This window comes from Polypterus senegalus, chromosome 9, assembly GCF_016835505.1.
Source record: "Polypterus senegalus isolate Bchr_013 chromosome 9, ASM1683550v1, whole genome shotgun sequence".
In the NCBI taxonomy this organism is placed as follows: Eukaryota; Metazoa; Chordata; class Cladistia; order Polypteriformes; family Polypteridae; genus Polypterus; species Polypterus senegalus.
Genome location: NC_053162.1, coordinates 10,806,243 through 10,829,518, shown reverse-complemented (window position 1 = coordinate 10,829,518; position 23,276 = coordinate 10,806,243). Strand labels below are relative to the sequence as shown.

At 41.4% G+C, this 23,276-nt stretch overlaps 1 protein-coding gene across 2 annotated transcripts in view; it reads left to right on the top strand.

The window, feature by feature from the left end:
• Positions 1–23,276, top strand: part of adgrd2 (adhesion G protein-coupled receptor D2) — a 452,918-nt gene that overhangs the window by 338,457 nt on the left and 91,185 nt on the right. For both annotated transcript variants that reach the window (XM_039762694.1, XM_039762695.1), the window contains exon 21: positions 11,276–11,317. In XM_039762694.1, the coding sequence (XP_039618628.1) occupies positions 11,276–11,317 (42 nt within the window). The remainder of the gene's footprint in view (positions 1–11,275; positions 11,318–23,276) is intronic.

Sequence of the window (23,276 nt, the reverse complement as noted above, 5' to 3'; positions counted from 1 at the left end):
AAACGGACCACTGATTTCTGGCCATGGGCCCATTATTCCACAGATGGCACTAAAAATGAGATAATGCTTTCTGAAGGGAAATCCTATTCCACCTTAAATCCGTTCGCACCTCAACGTCAGAGTCTTTTGTCTTGTAAATGTACTGATTATCTGGGATTATCTAGGAGTGAAGTGCTTGGGTTTTAGGGTGGAAATAATAGATCATTATTTGGAACACATGCATTTCACGTGTGTTCCGTTTCTACAATAATCTGTGTAAACACATTGTTAAAACAGAAATATTTTTCATATTTTACTAATAAATGACAAAATGTAGGCATAAACTATATAATGTGTGAAGCCTGAAATCCAAAGATCAAATAAACACTTTCACAAAAGTTTCAAGAACAATATGATAGCTTCTGTGGTGTAGTGGTAAGATTTGCTGACTTGTCCTCAAGAGTCCCCGGCTCGATTCTGACTGTCTCCTATATTTCCCGTTTTCATTAGTGAGCTGCTCTTATACAGTATATACTAATAAAATGCAAAGCCCTTACTGACTCACTCACTCATCACTAATTCTCCAACTTCATGTGTAGGTAGAAGGCTGAAATTTGGCAGGCTCATTCCTTACAGCTTACTTACAAAAGTTAAGCAGGAAATTCTACTTGTAACGGTTATAACGGTCGACAACATCCGCCATGTTGAACTTTCTTATTTACGGCCCCATCTTCACGAAATTTGGTAGGTGGCTTCCCTGCGCTAACCAAAACTGATGTACGTACTTATTTCGATGGTATGGCGCCACTATCGGCCGCCATATTGAACTTTCCAACGTAACTAATTCTCCAACTTCCCGTGTAGTTAGAAGGCTGACCCTATCTTCAGGAAATTTGGTAGGTAGAAGGCTGAAATTTGGCAGGCTCATTCCTTACAGCTTACTTACAAAAGTTAAGCAGGTTTCATTTCGAAATTCTACGCATAACGGTCATAACGGTCGACAACGTCTGCCATGTTGAACTTTCTTATTTATGGCCCCATCTTCATGAAATTTGGTAAGCGGCTCCCCTGCGCTAACCGAAACCAATGTACATACTTATTTTGGTAGTATGATGTCACTGTCGGCCGCCATATTGAACTTTTCAATGGTCTTTGTTACTTATGGGCCCAACTTCAAGATATTTGGTACGCGGGTTCCCAACGCTAACTGAATCCTACTTACGTACATATATACGTCCATTGCCTGCAGCTCAGTCACCGTGTGAGGCGGCGTTGGGTCCCCCATCCCAACGCCTCCCACGTTGTTGGCTGCCTGCCTATATAAGGCCGTCCGTCACTCCGGTCTCTTCTTTCCCTTCCTTGCTTCGCCACGGGATTCACGTCTCCCTGCTGATAACTACAGCCTTTTTATTTAATCCATGGCTTTTCCGCCGTTTTATTGTTCGTTTATTATGATTATAGTTATTGTGTAGGTATTTTAGACTTACTTTACATTGTTCAGGTACCCATTTCCTTTATCATTCCAACCGTACCCCCATTAACATGTCTATCGAGGTGATCACCATCAATCAAAGAACTGTCACTTACCGAGTGGTTTCCATGCCCGGAGATGGCACCTGCCTTTTCCATTCTCTTTGTTACATATTGCACGGCCATATCAGGCTCACTCTTGATATCCGGAGGAACATTGTGTCTTATGTATTGAATGACTGGACAGGTTCAAGGTGTGGACTGATGACGGTACAGGAGATAATTAGACTACACAGGAGCACTAGAAGAGTGAAATGCTTAAGCCCTTCACCTATGGTTCTCCATGTGAGTTGATGGCTGCCGCTGAATTGTTTGGTTGTCGCTTTCAAGTGTACCGAAATGGCCAAATATTTTACACCTTTGGACAACCGCCAATGCCTCTTAAACATCTTAGATTGACAGGTGACGATTTCAGTAGTGGACACTTTGATGTTTATGAATGTTTACACTCTCAAAAGCTGGATGTGATTTTATTGATGAAACCGGTTGTATATTAACAACGCTTGACAGATGCCGAATGTCACTTCAACAGAACAAGTCCTACAAATACTGTCGTAATTGAAACAAACCATGAAACTCAAACCGATTATGACAGCAGCAATCCAAGCTGTGAGATTTGAAACAAGATTACTGTTCACATGGCCAACTGTACGTTACATGCTCAAGAGTAAGCTCAGCACACAGCTTGGTCATATTACAACCGGAGGGCCGAACTGACAATGTGGTATACAAAGAGATCCTTAACAAATAATTATTGGTATATTTTCCCTCAGTTTAAAAAGATTTAATTTTCTTCTTAATAAAAATTTTAAGGCAGTACTTCGCCACTGCGAAGCGCGGGTATTTTGCTAGTTGTTAATATTATACACTAAACACATACATTTGGTTTGTGTCTGTAACAGCCGCTGTACATTTATAGGCTTTGTAAAAGTTACTTTTTTTTTTCACTTTTATTCTCTCTTTTACGATCACGATGCATACTACCGCCCCTCCACTCAGAGAGCTGACACTGTTACTTTTTATCTGAAACTGGGAATAACTGTAGATGTGAGTGGTGTTTTCAGGCAGTGGAACTGGACATTCCCTGATCTGGATGGATAAAAGACATAGGGATATATGATATTTAGAATAACTCATTTTATGACCTGTATAGTACATTTCAGAAAACATTGTGGCACAGATGCAACATTATTCATATTATTCATATTCATTCGTATAACATCTTGCGGTTATAATCACTGACCGCATGTTTCGCGTGTTTTTTTTCCCCCATTTTGCCAGTCCCCACATTTTGGTGCACAGTGTTGTTTCTTTTGGACTCCAGGACATGCAAAGGAAAGAATAGTACAGAGAGGTCAGTTCAGCGCTATATGCAATCAGCAGATTCAAATGTTAATAGTTCACACACACACACAAGGACCGTCTTTCCTACATTTACGATGTGTGTACCTGTTGCAATGAATAATATGAATAATGTTTCATCCGTGCCACAATGGTGTCCCATTCAGGGTGGGTTCTCACCCTTCCGTTCAGTCGTGCTGGGATTGGAACCAGCCCTGAACTCAAACAGCAGGTTAGACGATGGATGGACAAACTTTGCATCACTCTGCCGTTTAAGACGGTACCTACTACAGTAGTGTTGAATCAGTACTAAAATGTTGACTTCATATTCGATGCCAGCTTTCAGACCTCAGTACTGGTACCAAAATGGTTCTGAAGCAAATAATGGCTAATTCCAAACCTCCCATCTTACTCCAGCCTTCCTGGTACACCTCACCGTTGCTCTCCTCCTCAGTGTGCTGCACCTTCATGCCACACTGTACACCACTTCCCTCTTGATAGCCGTGAAGTTCGATCACCTCAAAGCAGTAAGGTATTCCATATTGAAACAATAAGTGGGTGTCCCCTGTGAAGTCCTAATCACGTCTTATCACTAAGGTATTTTATAGTGACGTCCCAATTGTGCTGAAGTAATAAGTGGAGTCCCAATCACGTTGAAGCAATATGGTGTCCCGTGAAGTCCTTATCATGCAGAGGCAATGGTATCCCATCCGTGTTGAAATGTGTAGTTACATTTTGTGAAGTCTATGACGTTCTTTCACATCTGCAAAAGTGAGTGTCGAGGAAACAGGGAGGGGGAGTTGAGAGGAAAGCTGACGTTTACCTCGGGTATTAAAAATCCAGAGATGCTGGTGCCCATACCATTTCAAAAATTTCAGCTTTTTTGGTCCTTTTCTGTACTGGTATACCGTGCAACTACAGTAACATACTGTCACAATTAGGGGGCGCCCCCAGAGCCCCTGACTCCAAACACAAAACCACCCACACCATCATATAATGAATTTTATTATAGAAGAGGACCTTTCGTATTTTCTTTTTTGAGCATACAAAATGATCTCTTGAAGAAATTCAGTAATCTCCCTTCACCCTCTTCCAGGCAATTGTTGTCCTCTTCTACCCGACTCCAGCTCAGCTGGATGAGGTCATGTGGCTTCTTTTATGTTAGACCCAGGAAGTAGTTCCGCTGCCATGGCAACTTAATTCACTGAAGCTCTTCAGGGTCAGGAGTAGGCCACATGAAACACGAGGTTCTTCTCCCTGCAGGGGTCTCCAACACGTCGCTCGTGAGCTACCGGTAGCTCGCAACCCCTTTCCAAGTAGCTTGCCAAAGGGTTAATAAATCCTACATAAATTTGAAAACTTGATTATTCAAATTAGGGGTGGGCAATCTTTCCAAAAAATCATATCACGATCCTTTTAACACAAAATCACGATCCACAATCGGAATTGCAATCTATCTTTTCAATGTGGCATAAACTTAAAGAGAATATCTGGACTCAAACTCATCAAGACCGAAGTAACATTTTATTTTGAATATCAAACAAAGTTGAATTCAATTGTTCTTTCGTTCGCTAGCCAAGCGGAGTTAAGGACCACACCTCGAATCTGGCGAGTGAGAGAGGAAGGCCCCTCCCCTCGGCCCGCTGCATGTTTCTTGGAATACCGCAAGCGAACTCTGATTCGTAGCGCGATGAGAAAAGTCGCAAAATCAACTGGAATGTTCAAGTTAGAAAAAACCCGATCTAAATCCGTTAAGCAGTTCTGTCGTTCGCTAGCTAAGCAGAGTTAAGGTTATGCCCCGAAGCTTTTGAGTGAGTGACGAAGGCGCCTCCCCTCGGCTCGCTGTGTGTTTCTCGGATTCGCGCAAATAAATCGGTACCGCAAGCAAACTCTGATTCTTAGCGCGATGAGAAAAGTCACAAAATCAACCAGAATGTTCAAGCAAATTATAGAAATAAACCCAATCTAAATCCGTTAAGCAGTTCTGTCGTTCGCTAGCTAAGCAGAGTTGAGGTTATGCCCCGAAGCTGGTGAGTGAGTGACGAAGGCGCCTCCCCTCGGCTCACTGTGTGTTTCTTGGATTCGCGCAAATAAATCGGTACCGCAAGCAAACTCTGATTCTTAGCGCGATGAGAAAAGTCATGCATGAGTGAGAAGGGCCCCGCCCCCTCCCCGCAGTCCAATGGGCCTATCTCGGATTTGTGCAAATAAATCGGTACTGCAAACGAACTATGATACTTAGCGCGATGAGAAAGTCGCAAAATCAACGGAATGTTCAAGCAAATTATAGAAAAAACCCCATCTAAATCCATTAAGTAGTTCTCTTGTGAAAAGCAGACAGACAGACATTGGGTTTTATCTATACTAATAAAAGGCAGAGCCCTCACTGACTAACTGACTGACTAACTCACTCACTCACTGACTCATCACTTATTCTCCAACTTCCCGTGTAGATAGAAGGCTGAAATTTGGCAGGCTCATTCCTTACAGCTTACTTACAAAAGTTGGGCAGGTTTCATTTCGAAATTCTACACGTAACGGTCATAACTGGAACCTACTTTCGACCATATATACGGCCATAGCCTGCAGCTCGGTCGCCGTGTGAGGCGGAGTTGCGTCCCTCATCGTCGCGCCTCTCACGTAATTGAGTGCCTGCCCATATAAGGTAAATATTCACGGGTGAAGGGCTGTGCTTATGCAAACGAAGATGAGATGGTCAGGGAGACACGCTGCTGCTAAATATTCGCGGGTGAAGGACTGTGCTTAGCATATTCATAAGTGCAGCTACTGCGGAAACCCTCTGACACTGAACAAGCCTTTGTAGACATATCAAAAGGAAAGCAAGGTGTAAAGCTTAAGTTTAAATTATGTTCATAGACGCGCAGCCGCTAAATATTCGCAGGCAAATCCACAAGTTAATACCGGGAATGCCTGTTAGATTCACGAGTACCGATTTAGGTAGTGAACACTTTGATGAATGAAACCTGTTCAAAAAACGCATTACACAATTGAGAAGGCAGCAAAAGAATATGAAGCGAGTGACACATACAAGTATAGTCATAAGTGCAGCTACTGCGGGAACAAAGCACACGGTGTAAAGCTAAAGTTTAAATTAAGTTCATAGGCAGGCTGCTGCTGGCGTTTGTCATGCCTACGACGAATACGATATTCGTGAGATACAAGTTTAATGAGAACACGCAGGATATAAACGAGACTTTTGATCACTTTTTAACAGAGTTGCAATTGCTGTAACGGAGGTAAAATTGCTGGTGAAGGACTGTGCTTATGCAAACGAATAGGAAAGCAAGGTGTAAAGCTTAACTTTAAATTAGGTTCATAGACACGCTGCCGCTGGCGTTTGTCATGCCTACGACGAATACGATATTCACAAGATATAAGTTCAATGAGAGGACGCAAGGTATAAACAAGACTTTTCAACACTTTGTAACGGAGTTAAAATTGCTGGTGAAGGACTGTGCTTACGCAAACGAAGATGAGATGGTCAGGGATAGCAAACTCAGCAAAAGTGAGAGAGAACCTCTTAAGCGCCGGGTCTGAGCTAGCATTAAATAAAGCCGTGGACATCGCGAGATCGCACGAGATAGCACAAGCACAGCTGAGAACCTTCGATGCATGTACGTGAGCGTGAACTGACTTCGCAGGACTGGGAAAGGTTAAATTAAGTTCATAGACACGCGACCGCTAAATATTCGCAGGCAAAACCACAACTTAATACAGGAAATGCCTGTTAAACATCTTAGATTCACGAGTACCGATTTGGGTAGTGAACACTTCGATGAATGAAACCTGTTATCTTTACAACGATTGACAAACACGCAATGTAACTTGAACACAACACATCCTCCAGATACGAACCTGATTGAAAGAAATAATGCTAATCAAATCCTTGATGACAGCAACACTCACAACAGTCACAAAACAGTTACATTGACAATCATGTTACGTTATTTTTAAAACGTTTCCTTTTCTTTTTCATAACTTCTTTAACACACTACTTCTCCGCTGCAAAGCGCGGGTATTTTGCTAGTCTATATATATAAAACAGTTCCATGACTGACTGACAGACCGCTGAAATTTTGACAGTGCATTCCTATAATGACATGGATAACCGCTAAGAAAGGATTTTTTGAAATTCCATCCCTAAGGGGGTGAATTGGGACACTCCAATACGTTTCTTGCCACTGAGAAGAGGGGCGAACGACACGGCATGCATGCGTGGAATGAGGAAGGAGACTCTCAAATACAGAATAAGCCTATAGAATGGTTTTGTGAACGGGCCATTTTGACTCCAAAAAACGATCAAGCTGCGTTCATTAATGACATGTTGCTGAAGTCCTTTGACGGAGAAGAAATGGTCTACAAGTCGATAGACACTGTCTGTAATGCAGGTGAAGCCATTAACTATCCGGTAGAGTTTTTAAATTCCCTTAAACCACCGGGTCTACTCTGCTGAAGGGCACACCCGTAATGCTCCTTCGAAATTTAAACCAACCGAAACTGTGTAATGGCACTAGACTGCAACTCAAAGCCCTGCATAAAAATTTAATCGAAGCCATTATTTTAACCGGGTGTGCTCAAGGAAAAAAAGTGTTCGTGCCGCGCATTCCCCTAATATCCAATGACCTCCCCTTTGACTTGAAGAGACTGCAATTTCCCCTCAAAGTATGCTTCGCCATGATGATAAATAAGTCCATCCATCCATTTCCCAACCCGCTTAATCCGAACACAGGGTCACATGGGTCTGCTGGAGCCAATCCCAGGGCACGAACCAATCCCGGACAGGGTGCCAACCCACCGCAGGACACACACAAACACCAAGCACACACTCGGGCCAATTAAGAATCTCCAATCCACCTAACCAGCATGTCTTTGGACTGTGGGAGGAAACCGGAGCGCCCGGAGGAAACCCACGCAGACAACATGCAAACTCCACACAGGGAGGACTTGGGAAGTGAACCGGGGTCTCCTAACTGCGCGGCAGCAGCGCTACCACTGCGCCACCGTGCCGCCCTGATAAATAAGTCTCAGGGCCAAACTTTGAAATACGCTGGCGTAGATTTAAGGGAAGATTGTTTCTCCCGCGGTCAGTTTTACGTAGTTTGCTCATGCGTAAGTTCGCCCACGTGCCTGGTAATATTAGTGCCGCCCAATACAGAAACAAAAAATATTGTTTATAAGGAAATCCTCTGAAAAGCAATTAAATATTTACACTCCCATGGCGTCAAAAGTTCCACGCGAAGAAAGTCACGGGCAATAACTATGACTTCATATTTATATGTCCGAAAAAAAAAGTATATTAAAACAGAGTCCCGCGCGGACGAAGTCGTGGGTAAAAGCTAGTATATTATATATTAGTAAACCTTCAAAATAATGTGCAGTTAAAGTCTCAACAGCATTCCTGGAGCTTAGTAGAGCCAGATAACTCTAAGAATCTTCACCAAGCAGCTCTGAAAATGTCTACTTTGTTTGGGTCTCCATACATGAATGTCATGAAATGAAAGATCAACAGCAACAACTACATTTATTTCTATAGCAGATTTTCATACAAATAATGTAGCTCAAAGCGCTTTACATGATGAAGAAAAGAGAAATAAAAGACAAAGTAAGAATTAGAATCAGACAACATAGAATAAGAGTAAGGTCCGATGGCCAGGGAAGACAGAAAAAACAAAAAAAAAACTCCAGACGGCGGGAGAGAAAAATAAAATCTGCAGGGGTTCCAGGCCACGAGACCACCCGGTCCCCTCTGGGCATTCTACCTCACATCAATGAAACAGTCCTGAACAAGACTGTGTCACAGGTGGCTGGGTGCGGTCAGCAATCAGCCGCCTATTTAAGGAGCCGCCGCCCTGCAATCGAGGCCGGAGTCGGGTGAGGAGGAAGACGAGGTCGGTGCAGAGGAGGCGAGGAGAGGCCCAAGTGTGATTTGTGTGTGAAGAAGAAAGTGGCTATGGAGAGCCTGGACTTTGGGAGACTGTGGGGCTTGGTGGCGGTGCACGTAAGACTTTGTATATACAGTGGTGTGAAAAACTATTTGCCCCCTTCCTGATTTCTTTTTTTTTTGCATATTTGTCACACAAAATGTTTCTGATCATCAAACACATTTAACCATTAGTCAAATATAACACAAGTAAACACAAAAAGCAGTTTTCAAATGATGGCTTTTTTTATTTAGGGAGAAAAAAAAATCCAAACCTACATGGCCCTGTGTGAAAAAGTAATTGCCCCTGAACCTAATAACTGCTTGGGCCACCCTTAGCAGCAATAACTGCAATCAAGCGTTTGTGATAACTTGCAGTGAGTCTTTACAGCGCTCTGGAGGAATTTTGGCCCACTCATCTTTGCAGAATTGTTGTAATTCAGCTTTATTTGAGGGTTTTCTAGCATGAACCGCCTTTTTAAGGTCATGCCATAGCATCTCAATTGGATTCAGGTCAGGACTTTGACTAGGCCACTCCAAAGTCTTCATTTTGTTTTTCTTCAGCCATTCAGAGGTGGATTTGCTGGTGTGTTTTGGGTCATTGTCCTGTTGCAGCACCCAAGATCGCTTCAGCTTGAGTTGACGAACAGATGGCCGGACATTCTCCTTCAGGATTTTTTGGTAGACAGTAGAATTCATGGTTCCATCTATCACAGCAAGCCTTCCAGGTCCTGAAGCAGCAAAACAACCCCAGACCATCACACTACCACCACCATATTTTACTGTTGGTATGATGTTCTTTTCTGAAATGCTGTGTTCCTTTTCGCCAGATGTAGCGGGACATTTGCCTTCCAAAAAGTTCAACTTTTGTCTCATCAGTCCACAAGGTATTTTCCCAAAAGTCTTGGCAATCATTGAGATGTTTCTTAGCAAAATTGAGACGAGCCCTAATGTTCTTTTGCTTAACAGTGGTTTGCGTCTTGGAAATCTGCCATGCAGGCCGTTTTTGCCCAGTCTCTTTCTTATGGTGGAGTCGTGAACACTGACCTTAATTGAGGCAAGTGAGGCCTGCAGTTCTTTAGACGTTGTCCTGGGGCCTTTTGTGACGTCTCGGATGAGTCGTCTCTGCGCTCTTGGGGTAATTTTGGTCGGCCGGCCACTCCTGGGAAGGTTCACCACTGTTCCATGTTTTGCCATTTGTGGATAATGGCTCTCACTGTGGTTCGCTGGAGTCCCAAAGCTTTAGAAATGGCTTTATAACCTTTTCCAGACTGATAGATCTCAATAACTTCTGTTTTCATTTGTTCCTGAATTTCTTTGGATCTTGGCATGATGTCTAGCTTTTGAGGTGCTTTTGGTCTACTTCTCTGTGTCAGGCAGCTCCTATTTAAGTGATTTCTCGATTGAAACAGGTGTGGCAGTAATCAGGCCTGGGGGTGGCTACGGAAATTGAACTCAGGTGTGATACACCACAGTTAGGTGATTTTTGAACAAGGGGGCAATTACTTTTTCACACAGGGCCATGTAGGTTTGGATTTTTTTTCTCCCTAAATAATAAAAACAATAATTTAAAAACTGCATTTTGTGTTTACTTGTGTTATATTTGACTAATGGTTAAATGTGTTTGATGATCAGAAACATTTTGTGTGACAAACATGCAAAAGAATAAGAAATCAGGAAGGGGGCAAATAGTTTTTCACACCACTGTAGTAGAACTGTGAATAAATGTGTGGTGATGGCTGAAACGGTGTCCGCCTGTGTGTGTCTGGGCCGCCCTATTTCACAACTGACAGATGAACATTGAAATGACTCCATCAGAGTGACCCACCATACACCTCAATGCTAGTCATCTGACTAACTAAAAACGCATCACACATACAAGTGGACATGTGAATAAAGTGAAACAGTGACATGTGACACAATGACAAATGAATAAGTCAGATCTGTGGATTTGGATTGGCATTGTTTTGTTTTGACAGCATTCATGTTTTAATTCAATAGTGTGAGATGCACTAGAAAATGCATACCGGCATACAAAATGCACTTGCACGTGAACTAAATATTTTTTGTGATGTTTTAAAGCAAAATGTGAGTTTTGGACACCAACAATTTGTAAATGTTCAGGAGAAACAGGCTTGGTTGTGTTTGGGTTGAAATAAGCTATGAGATTAAACGTAGAAAACATGAGGAGCTCTCGTCCATTTTCATTTTGTAAAAGTAGCGCTCAGGGGGGAAAAAACGGTTGGAGACCCCTACTCTAGTGGCACCCAAGGACCCCGTCAGAGTTATCTCTCGGGACTACAAATCCCTTGGATTAATAACATGTTGAAAAGTAACCAAGGCAAGGCGTATTCCTGACAACTTGCTGCAGTGTTTTATGAAAGGCCTAATGTTTTAACGCTTTGAAATGCATTGGCCGGATATGTCCATTTTTTTGGTGTTTTCTGTGTTGTGATTAATATCCTTTTTTTTTTTTTTTTTAAGGGTCTGTACATATTTCTGGTGTATGCCGTTTATAACAGTGAGGTAAGAGTTGATTTTTATATCCTTCAACATCCGTCTCTTTGGGAAAGTGCAGTATAAAAAGTTATTTGTGTACCCCGTGGTATATGTTTTTATAACATGTCTAAAATGTCGGAGGCTGTGTGCTCAGATATATTGTTATAAGCCTTTGGGCTTGATTTGTAATGTTATCTATACTAATAAAAGGCAAAGCCCTCACTGACTGACTCATCACTAATTCTTCAACTTCCCGTGTGGGTAGAAGGCTGAAATTTGGCAGACTCATTCCTTACAGCTTACTTACAAAAGTTGGGCAGGTTTCATTTAGAAATTCTACGCGTAACAGTCATAACTGGAACCTATTTTTCTCCATATACTGTAATGGATGTTAGCCCGATGGCCGTGGGGGGCGGAGTTTTGTGTGACATCATCACGCCTCCCACGTAATCACGTGAACTGACTATGACCGCAGTACTTAGAAAAGAAGGAAGAGCCCCCAAAGAGCACTGAAGAAAAACGCAGAATATTGTATTTGCTAGATACAAGTTTAATGAGAAGACACGAGATATAAACGAGACTTTGGATCACTTTGTAACGGAGTTAAGATTGCTGTAGCGAGAAACTTTTAAGTGCCGGGTCTTAGCTAACATTAAATAACACCGTGGAGATCGCACGAGATAGCACAGGCACAGCTCAGAAGCTTCGATGCATGTGCTCCGAGCGGCTCACGTGAACTGACAATGAACGCAGTACGCAGAGAAAGCAAGACCTCTAAAGAGCGTGGAGAGTTTTGCTCACGTGAATGTGTCTGCAAAAAGTGGCAGTTCCTGCACTGCAAAAATACTACAAAAGTCGGGCAGCCGGCGCGCGCCTGCGTAGCTGTGCCAGCCTTTGAGACGCTGACTGCGCTTCTGCCTTAAGTGAAAGTAAACACTTTTCATTTTTTCCCCCTTCACATGAGCTATAGCCCAGACAACTGTAAACACGGATCCCATTTGTAGACCGCGGCAAACTAATATTGAGGCGCTTCGCACTTTCTTTTACACTCATATACGATTATGAGGTCGTCAGGTCGGATTATGAAGACACGCACAGGAGTGGAGGACCGACAGTGCCATCCCAGACAGTTAATGGCAGGGCCGTCTCTCCAGTCTACACGAGACCCACTGCGATGCTCATATCGTTAGCAAAGACCTCTCTACACTATATTAAAGAAAAAGGCAACTTTCCTTTCTTTACACCTTTTTTCCTTTTATCCCCAACCCTTTCTCTCTTACTTAACACTGCAGAGGACACAAAACTCATTTTCTTTTAATTGCTGGTAATGCCGGTAAGGCACATTACCACAGGCAGAAATTTGGACGTTCACATAGAAAATGTAATTTCTATACCACAGCCATCATGTAGCGCCTTTCAAAAGGGATCAACTACCGAGAGATGATCCATATACATGTTAGCTCCTGTTAGTACTACTTACTTGTTATGTTATACCGGATTTAAAATGTAGCTTACCCGAAACCACTCCACTGGTGCTCAGTGGATCTTTACTTCTTAAAACGTTAATGTTTTACTGTTTAATAGCTTATAGACTACATTTGATTTTTTTCCCTTGCACTCAGTGAGTGAGGCCAATGGGTGATCAGTGATATATATATATATATATATATATATATATATATGAAACCTCCAAAGAGCGTGGAGACTCTTGATCACGTGAACGTGTCTGCAAAAAGTGGCGTCTACTGCCCTGCAAAACTCGAGCAGCCAGCGCGCGTGCATAGCTGTGCCGGCCTTTGAGACGCTGACTGCGCTTCTGCCTTAAGTCAAAGTGAGCACTTTTAATTTTTTTCATCCTCCCCCTGCGCTATAGCCCAGACAAGTGCAAACACGGGACCCCTTTTCTACACCACGGAAAAATAATATTAAGGCGCTTCGCACTTTCTTTTACACGTCTACGATTATGAGGTCATCAGCTCGGATTATAAACACACGCATACGAGTGGAGGACTGACAGTGCCATCACAGCTGATTAATGGCAGGGACGTCTCACCAGTCTACACAAGACCCACCGTGACTGTCCCCAAAAGGCGCTCATATCGTCAGCGAACACATCTCTCTACACTATATAAAAGAAAAAGGCAACTTTCCTTTCTTTACACCTTTTATCCCAAACCAAAGCCTTTCTCTCTTAACACTACAGAGGACACAAAACTAATTTTCTTTAATTGCTGATAATGCCGGTAAGGCACATTACCAGAGGCAGAAATTTGAACATTCACATAGAAAATGTAATTTCTATACCACAGCCGTCGTGTAGCGCCTTTCAAAAGGGATCTACTACCGAGAGATGATCCATATACATTTTAGCTGCTGTTAGTTACTTACCTGTTTTGTTACACAGTCTTTAAAATGTAGTTTACCCGCAACCACTCCAGTAGTGCTCAATGTACCTGTACTTCTTAAAACGTTAATGTTTTACTGTTTAATAATTTATAGACTACATTTTGTTATTTTTCCCTTGCACTCCGTGACCAAAGCTATACACACACATATAGACACTTACATATATATATACACATACACACACCTATCTACATTATATATACACACACATACATACATACATACACACATATATATAATTTTTGTGTGTACGTATGTATGTGTATATATATGATGTAGATAGGTGTATGTATATATATATATATATATATATATATATATATATATATATATATATATATATATATATATATATATATATATATATATATATATATATATATGTGATCTTGGCCCGGACAAAGACAGGCGGACATGTTGTTTCAACCACCACAGGAGAAATCACGTGATACGCTTTCGCTCTGTATGTGGTCTACCGTCTTCTAGCCCCACAACTCCCCAACCCCCCTTCCTCGGTTTGGCCCAAAAAATTCTGGTCACCTTAGTTACAGCGATAGTCTCTCATCGGCAAGAGCCGAAATGTAGCGTTCGTATTTTCTCATTCTATATTTGCTCCGCCTTCTTCTATCCGTGCAGTGAGCGAGATCTTCTAACAACGAGACTTTTTAAGTCTCACGAGATGTGTTTTTGACACCCCTAGTGTTGATATTATGATGAATGGTGAACAGCGAAAATTTTAACTTGCATTCAAAATAAATACATTCGTTTATTCAACAATCTGATTAACCGTTATCTGTTTTTCCAACATAAAATATATTTTTTTTAAAACATTATCTTTTTAATCAACCAAAAGTTCAAAAACACTAGCAATTTTAAATATTTTACAAAAGTTTTCGCGGCACCCCTAGAAAATTTGCGCACCGGTTGCCTGACAATGGTCTAACACACGCACTTTGGGACTATGGGGAAACCTAAGAGAATACGCAAGAGGGCATAAAGTTTTGAGACATCAAAGGTAATCTCCATTTATTTGGCAGGTTGTATGCTAAAAGGAAAAAGGTTGGAATTGTGCCGATTTGTGGCGTCTTTTCAGACGGGCGTCTAGAGCTGACTGACTCCTTCCTGACAAAGGCGGTTTTTATAAGACACCCGGGAAGGTAGAGGTGGGAGTTCCAAGTGGGATGCAGAAGTGATGTCAGGGCTCCTCTCAATGATCCTCGGCTCTGAAGGCAAAAAGGGTAAAAGGTGTAAGTGACAGTGCCAACTTGTGCTCTGGGGTGGAACAAATAAAGAGAGGACGTTATGAAGGGTTGGGTTGCCAGTTGGTGATCTCCATATAACTGAAGTAAAAATGATAAAGAGGTTTGCATAAAAGACACAAGTTGAAATATTGGCAGACTTAAGATGGCATTGGAGCCAATTATAAGTCAGGTGAGGGGAAAGAGAAAACGGAACCCGGAGTGACATCACTCATCGTGTGACGGATGGCCGGGGCCCATGCCTGGCCGGGACACCTCTGCACCATATATACCAGGGGGACAAGGGTGGGAAACCCAATACCTCCCCTAGGACGCTAGTTGGCAGCCTCCCTTGTTTGCAGCGGTGCCTCGGACTCCCGCAGGGCTTCATGGGGGTTGGAGTTCTGTGCAGCCCTGTTGGGTTCTGCAGGCGCTGCCAAGGGGTACTGCAGCAGGAGCTGCTGGCCCCTTTTGGGCTCTGGCTTCGCCACACCCGGAAGTGCCGCTGGAAGTCAGCAATCACACACCTGGAGCACTTCCGGGTACCCAATAAAAGGAACCAACAACCACCACTCGGGAGCCAGGATCGGGAGGTAGAGGACGAGGTTGCCAGGGAGGAGTGGTGAAGGAAGAGAAAGCTCTTGGTTTGGTGTACTGTACTGTGCTTGGGACTGTGTATTGCCTGTGGGGTTCACGGGGAAGACGTGCCCAACAGGTGAAGAAATTCAATAATCTCCCTCCACACCCTTATTTTATTTACCCATGCCTCCGTGTCAATCTGTGTCGGGTTGGGCGCTATATAGCGTCCTCTTACAATCGTCATGTCACTGATCATTGGATCTGTTAGGCATCAGCACTAACTCTTGACTCGAGTGGAATTACCATTAGATGAGCCCTGGAGTTGTTAACCAAGGGCACATGTGTGACAGGGTATTAGGGTTAGGCTTAGGGTTAGCTCTGTAGAAGCCCTGAAGATGTCCTCAACTAACACATGAATGACAACAGACACAGGAAAAATGTACAAACTTCTGTACACAGATAGTAACAGTGCATTCAAATAGCCAGGTGTAGTAACATCGTTTTACTTATTTGACTACCTGCACTACCCATCTAAGATGGGTTTAAATATAAGTAATCAACGTAGATGTCGGCATTAACATTTGCAGTGCACCATCCAATGCACATGTCTCTGTTATATGCTATTTGGTATGGGATTTTTAGAAAGAGTGTGAATGTTTGTGATGTGCCATCTGTTGGAATAACAAATGTAGTGCATATGTCTTTGACTTATGCCATTTGGTATGTGATTCGTAAGAGCAGTGCTAATGTTTGTGACGTGCCATCTGTTGGAATAACAATGTAGTGCATATGTCTGTCCCATATATTGGAATGACAGAGACATAACAACATGATGGGCACACAGACATTTTTTCCTTTTGTTACGGTGGATGGTGTTAGGTGTTCTGTGTGATTGTATCTTTGGTTTTATGCTTCTGCTGCTGAATGCATCTAAATTTCCTGGAGTTGTCTACCAAGCAGACCAAACACAAATAGTAACCTGGTCGAATTCACACTGAGGACCACTGAGGCAGGAAGGTAAACCGCTCAGCTCTCCTATGATAAACATTGGTGGCCAGGTGCCGTAGCATTGTTTTATTTATTTGACTATCTGTACTTCTTGACTAAAATGAGGTTGAAATCTAAGTCATCAATGCAGATCTTGGCCTTAACATTTTCAGTGCACCATCCAATGCACACGCCTCTGTTATATGCTATTTGGTTTGGGATTCATAAAAGCAGCATTAATGTTTGTGATGCGCCATCTGTTGGAATGACAAACACAATACATATGACTCTGTTATATGCCATTTGATATGGGATTCGTAAAAAGAGTGTGAATGTTTGTGATGTGCCATCTGTTGGAATAACAAATGTAGTGCATATGTCTTTGACTTATGCCATTTGGTATGGGAGTCATAAAAGCAGTGTTAAATGTTTGTGACGTGCCATATATTGGAATGACAGAGGCATAACAACATGATGGGCACACAGACATTTTTTCCTTTTGTTACGGTGGATGGTGTTAGGTGTTCTGTGTGATTGTATCTTTGGTTTTATGTTTCTGCTGCTGAATGCATCTAAATTTCCTGGAGTTGTCTACCAAGCAGACCAAACACAAATAGTAACCTGGTCGAATTCACACTGAGGACCACTGAGGCAGGAAGGTAAACCGCTGAGCTCTTCTATGATAAACATTGGTGGCCAGGTGCCGTAGCATTGTTTTATTTATTTGACTATCTGTACTACTTGTCTAAAATGAGATTGAAATCTAAGTAATCAACGTAGACCTCAGTGTTAACGTTTGCAGTGCACCATCCAATGCACACGTCTCTGTTATATGCTATTTGGTAGGGGATTCGTAAAAGCAGCATTAATGTTTGTGATGCGCCATCTGTTGGAATGACAAACACAATGCATGTGTCTCTGTTATAAGCCATTTGGTATGGGATTCGTAAAAAAAAGTGTGAATGTTTGTGATGTGCCATTGGTTGGAATGACAGATAACATAATAACTGGATGGGCACACACACACTTATCCTTTTATTAAGGTGGACTGATTGATTGTATTAGCTTTTTCTGTGAGATTGTATCTTTGTTTTTATGTTTCTGCAGCTGTATGGATGTAAATTTCCTGTAGTGTTCTACCAGGTGGGTATGTATGAAATGGTATAAAGGTTAGGGATAGCCCTGCAAAAGTCCTGAAGATGTCCCTGACTCTTGCGTGAATGGCAACAGACATGGGAAAAATAGGCAAACCTAGCACAGATAATAAGCAGGCTGGGTTCAAGCTCGGGACTACTGAGACAGCAAGGTAGACCACCATGTTATCCTGTGATAAAGTTAGTAATGTTTGCGGCTGGGTACAATAGCAGCAGCTTCACAAAAAGGAAAATTTGGGGTGCCAAGTGAGTTGTCCCATTTAATGTCCAACAAAAATAAACACCCTTAGGCATACTACATTTGATTATGTTTAGTTATTTGGCTGATGCCTTTATCCAAGGTTAACTTACCATATTAATGATCAAATTGGTTGCATTTCCTTTAGGCTTCCAATTGGAGCACAGGTAGGTCAAGTGACTTGCTCAGGGTCACACAATGTCGGTAGTGGGATTTGAACTTACAATCTCAGGGTTTGAAATCCAAAGCTGTAACCACTAACCCTAACCACTACACCACGCTGCCTGCTAGCCCTCCAAATATCCATGCAGACATAAACTAAATGATGCCCGGTCCGTTTCTCAGAAGCTCCGTCCGGCGGGTAGCTCTTGCCAAAAAATGATGCCATCCTTCTGGGAAGCCCAAACTTTTATGAAGAGTCAAGCGGAAGAGGCGGAGTCAGTTGCCCTCCCTGTGGCACTGTGGGGAGCGAAGGGAATGATAGTGATAGCAATAGTGCCCTCTCTCATCCCGGAGTGTCATTACATACCTCAACAGAGCCTGCAATGCACATCGTTAAAAAGTTATTTTTTTTTTTATAGACTGTTTTTTTGATGCCAGTCAGTTTCCATAATAATAATAATAATTAATAATTCATTTTATTTATAAGGCACTTTACATTTGTAGTACTGTAAACCTCAAAGTCAGTCAGTCAGATCCCCTACCAAATCGCATATACTAAAGACAAATACATTTCATGATGCACTGCAAACATTAGGACGTAGGTCTACGTTGATTAAATAGATTTCAACCTTTCTTAGATGAGTAGCTCAGTTGTCCAACCTAATAAAAGGGTAAATGTCTGTGTGCCCTTCAGTTACTATGTGTTCTTTCATTCCAACAGATGGCACAAAACAAATTTTTGTTGTACTAAAATGCATTGCATGCTTCATTCCAATATATGGTGCATCACAAACATTAACACTGCTTTTGTGACTTCCAAACAAAGTGGCATAAAACGGAGACATATGCAATGCAATTGTCATTCCAACAGATGGCGCATTACAAACATTAACACTGCTTTTATGAATCCCACATGAAATGGCATAAAATAGAGATACAGTATATGCATTACATTTGTCATTCCAACAGGTGGTGCATTACAAACACTAACACTGCTTTTATGAATCTATACTAATAAAAGGCAAAGCCCTCACTCACTCACTCACTCACTCACTCACTGACTCATCACTAATTCTCCAACTTTCCGTGTGGGTGGAAGGCTGAAATTTGGCAGGTTCATTCCTTACAGCTTCCTTACAAAAGTTGGGCAGGTTTTATATCGAAATTCTACGCGTAATGGTCATAACTGGAAGCAGTTTTTCTCCATTTACTGTAATGGAGATGAGCTTCAACGCCGTGGGGGCGGAGTTTCGTGTGACATCATCACGCCTCCGACGTAATCACGCAGTACATAGAAAACCAGGAAGACCTCAAAAAAGCGCTTAAGAAAACATGCATTATATAATTGAGAAGGCAGCGAAACAATAAGAAGCGAGTTCTGCTACTTCGGAAACAAAGCACGATGTAAACCTACACTTTAAATTAAGTTCATAGACAGGCTGCTGCTGGCATTTGTAATTTAGTGCCTGCCCATAGAAGGCCGTCCGTTAGCGTCAATCCAATAGCAAACTGCCACGGGTAAATATTCACGGGTGAAGGACTGTGCTTATGGAGAGGAAGATGAGATGGTCAGGGTGGTGTTTGACACAAACTCAGCGAAACTGCGAGAGAAAGTTTTAAGTGCCAGGACTAAGGTAACATTAAATACAGCTATGGACATAGCACGAGATGGCACCAGCACAGCTGGGAACCTTCGATGCAAGTACACCGAGTGGCTCACGTGAACTGACGCAGTGCACAGATAAAAAGCAACAGTTCCAAAGAGCGCTGAACAAAACCGAATTACACAATTGAAAAGGCAGCAAAAATATGAAGCGTCTGATAAGCATATTCATAAATGCAGCTACTGTGGAAACAAAGCACACGGTGGAAAAGTCAATGTCCCGCTAAAGGAAGACAGTGTAAAAAACCCGTGCATGCAGTGTGTCAGGTCTCAGATAAAGAAGAAGACGAGCTGTTTATTGATGCAGTAAGAAACAAATCGATGAATGAAACCTGTCATCTTTACAACGATTGACAAACACGGAATGTAACTTGAACACAACACATCGTACAAATACGACCCTGATTGAAAGAAATAATGATAATCAAATCCTTGATGACAGCAACACTCACAAAACAAATACTGTTTATTGACTGTCATGTTACGTTATTTTTAAAATGTTCCCTTTTCTTTTTCATAACTTCTACTTCTCCACTGCGATACGCGGGTATATATTTAAATGTATATATATACCCCTATCTACAGTACATACTCAGATAGACAAGCCACATGCTGTGGCTCAATTGTAGAGTCTTCGCCTCTAATGCCGACATTCGAGGTTCGATTCCCGAGAGGGGATGCACTGAGTATGTACGCGCTACTGATTCATTTTACCTTCGCATCTCCTTGGTTTGGGACGTATGAAAAATATTCGGTTAACGCAGAATCATGTTACGTTATTTTTAAAATGTTTCCCTTTATTAGCACAAGCACAGCTGAGAAGCTTCGATGCATGTACTCCATAACGCGTTAAAAATAACGCATTTAATCACACTTTCAATTCCAAGCAAACGGAACTTTTGTCAATGCATCATTTCCTGGTACATCCATTACACTGATGCACACATCACAGCTACAAAAATGTTAGAGTCGGAATAAAGCGCGTTCCTACGACTGATCATTTCGACTTCCCGAGCGAAGCCTTGATAAAAGCATGGTTTTGTGCACAATGAAAAGCAAGCAAAATTAGATGCATTACAGAAAGCAGACTTTGTGGCTCTTACTGGGGATCATTGGACTTCCGTGACCGTTAGTAATTCTAATTACATCTAATTACAAAATGTTCAATGATCACACTGTTTTAGCCTAATGTACAAAATAATTTTGGCTAAGGTTACTCAGAGTTTAAAGATTAAGTTGGTCAAATTACCTTTTATGTTTCTGACTTATTTTTTAAGAAGAAAAACTGCACTTTATGTTGAAATTTTGGTTATTATTATTTAAAGACAATACTATTCTGAAAATCTACTTAAAGTACTTAAACTACCACTTTATTTTTAAGTCTGCCCAATTTTAACCAGGGATGATATTTTTGTTTCTGTTTTGAATTCAAATGCAGTTTAAAGGCTTTTTTTCAGAAATTAAAACAGCTTCAGTTTACAATATTCATGTACATGTCTATTATTTGATTCTGTCGCCCACTAAAACACTTTTAAATTAAAAAAAAACATTTGCGATTTGGGGCAAATTTACGTGTGATTACATACGATTAATCAAGATTAATTCTTACACAGCCTCTAATTAATTGGATTAATTTTTTAATCGAGTCCCACCTAATATATATATATATGTGGATATATATATGTAGATTTGTATATATAAATGTGTATATACAGTATATATGTAGATATGTATATGTGTATATACAGTATGTATATATATGTATGTGTGTATATGTATATATATATATATAACTGTGTATATATATGTGTATAGATGTATATATATATATATATATTTATATATATATGCCAGCAACACTCATGACAATGACAAAACAATTACATTGTCAATCATGTTACGTTATTATTAAAATGTTTCCTTTTCTTTTTACTTCTCCTGCCAATCGCAGGTATTTTGCTATATATATATATATATATATATATATACAGATATATATAAATATATATATATATATATATATAAATAGATAGATATGACAACAACACTCAATATCAATGACAAAACAATTACATTAACAATCATCTTACGTTATTTTTAAAATGTTTGCTTTTCATTTTCATAACTTCTTTAACACACTACTTCTCTGCTGCAAAGCGCGGGTATTTTGCTAGTCCCACATAAAATAGAGATACAGTATATGCATTACATTTGTCATTCCAACAGATGGCGCATTACAAACATTAACACTGATTTTATGAATCCATCCATCCATCCATTATCCAACCTGCTATATCCTAAATACAGGGTAACGGGGGTCTGCTGGAGCCAATCCCAGCTAACACAGGGCGCAAGGCAGGAAACAAACCCTAGGCAGGGTGCCAGCCCACCGCAGGGCACACACACACTAGGGACAATTTAAAATCGCCAATACACCTAACCTGCATGTCTTTGGATGGAAACCCACGCAGACATGGAGAGAACATGCAAACTCCACGCAGGGACGACCCGGGGAGTGAACCCCAGGTCTCCTAACTGCGAGGTGGCAGCGCTACCCACTGAGCCACCATGCCACCCCGTTTTCAGAAACATTTTAAACCATAAGTCAATCAAAGATACAACTCACTTTGACTTCCTTTTTCTTCCTCTCTTCCTTGTAATTCGCTTGAACCCCTTACACAGCAACTACACCCTGAAGGATTCGAAATGCTGGATTTAATTAAAAAAATAAAAAGAAAGAAAACACATAGTTTGGCTAAGGAATGCTTTCATCGATTTGGTCAAGGTGATTTTAAATCCAATTTCCCTCTGAGTCATGAATCGTTACACACAACTGTGTGTTTTCCTAGACCTCAAAGCGATTGTGATAACTGGGGTATTCATTTGGAGAGAATTGGATCTGCTCAATGCCACTTAGTTCTTTCTGTTAATCTTTTTAGTCCCGTTTTTTTTTTTCTCTAAATGACAAACCATTCATGAGTCTCCTGTTCTTTGTAAGGGCTGCTTCATCCTCCATTGTGATGGCTTGCTGCACAGCCCAGACCAAGTCTTTCTTATATGTGCTCTGATATTGTAAAATAAATAAATACATATTTATAAGTAAACAAATAAAAGCAGGCAGTTTGCATGGAATCTGAAATATTTAAAGAAAGCACACACTCACGTGTCCTTTTCCCTGAATAGGTGAAAAAGTGTTTTGAGGCGAACGGTGATTTCATTACCGATCTCCTCTATTCACACGCACCGCCACCTCAAGACACCACAACATAAACGATGCACAATTGAGAGTACGCAACGCATAATAAGAAAAAAAAAAATGACATAATTAAGCTAACACAAGCCACCTGGGATATGTGCCAGTCCAGAAACAGACAACATATGGCAGAATAGAGAGCGGCACCTTCTATAGTGGAACTGCTGCCATATGAATGGGCTCTCTCTCTTTGTCATTTTTTTTCTTCTGAAACCACAATCTGCGGTTAAATAGCTCCGCGTCTTATTATTAGTGTTGGATCGGTACTGAAATTTTTGACTTTGGTTTCGATATCCGCTTCCAGAC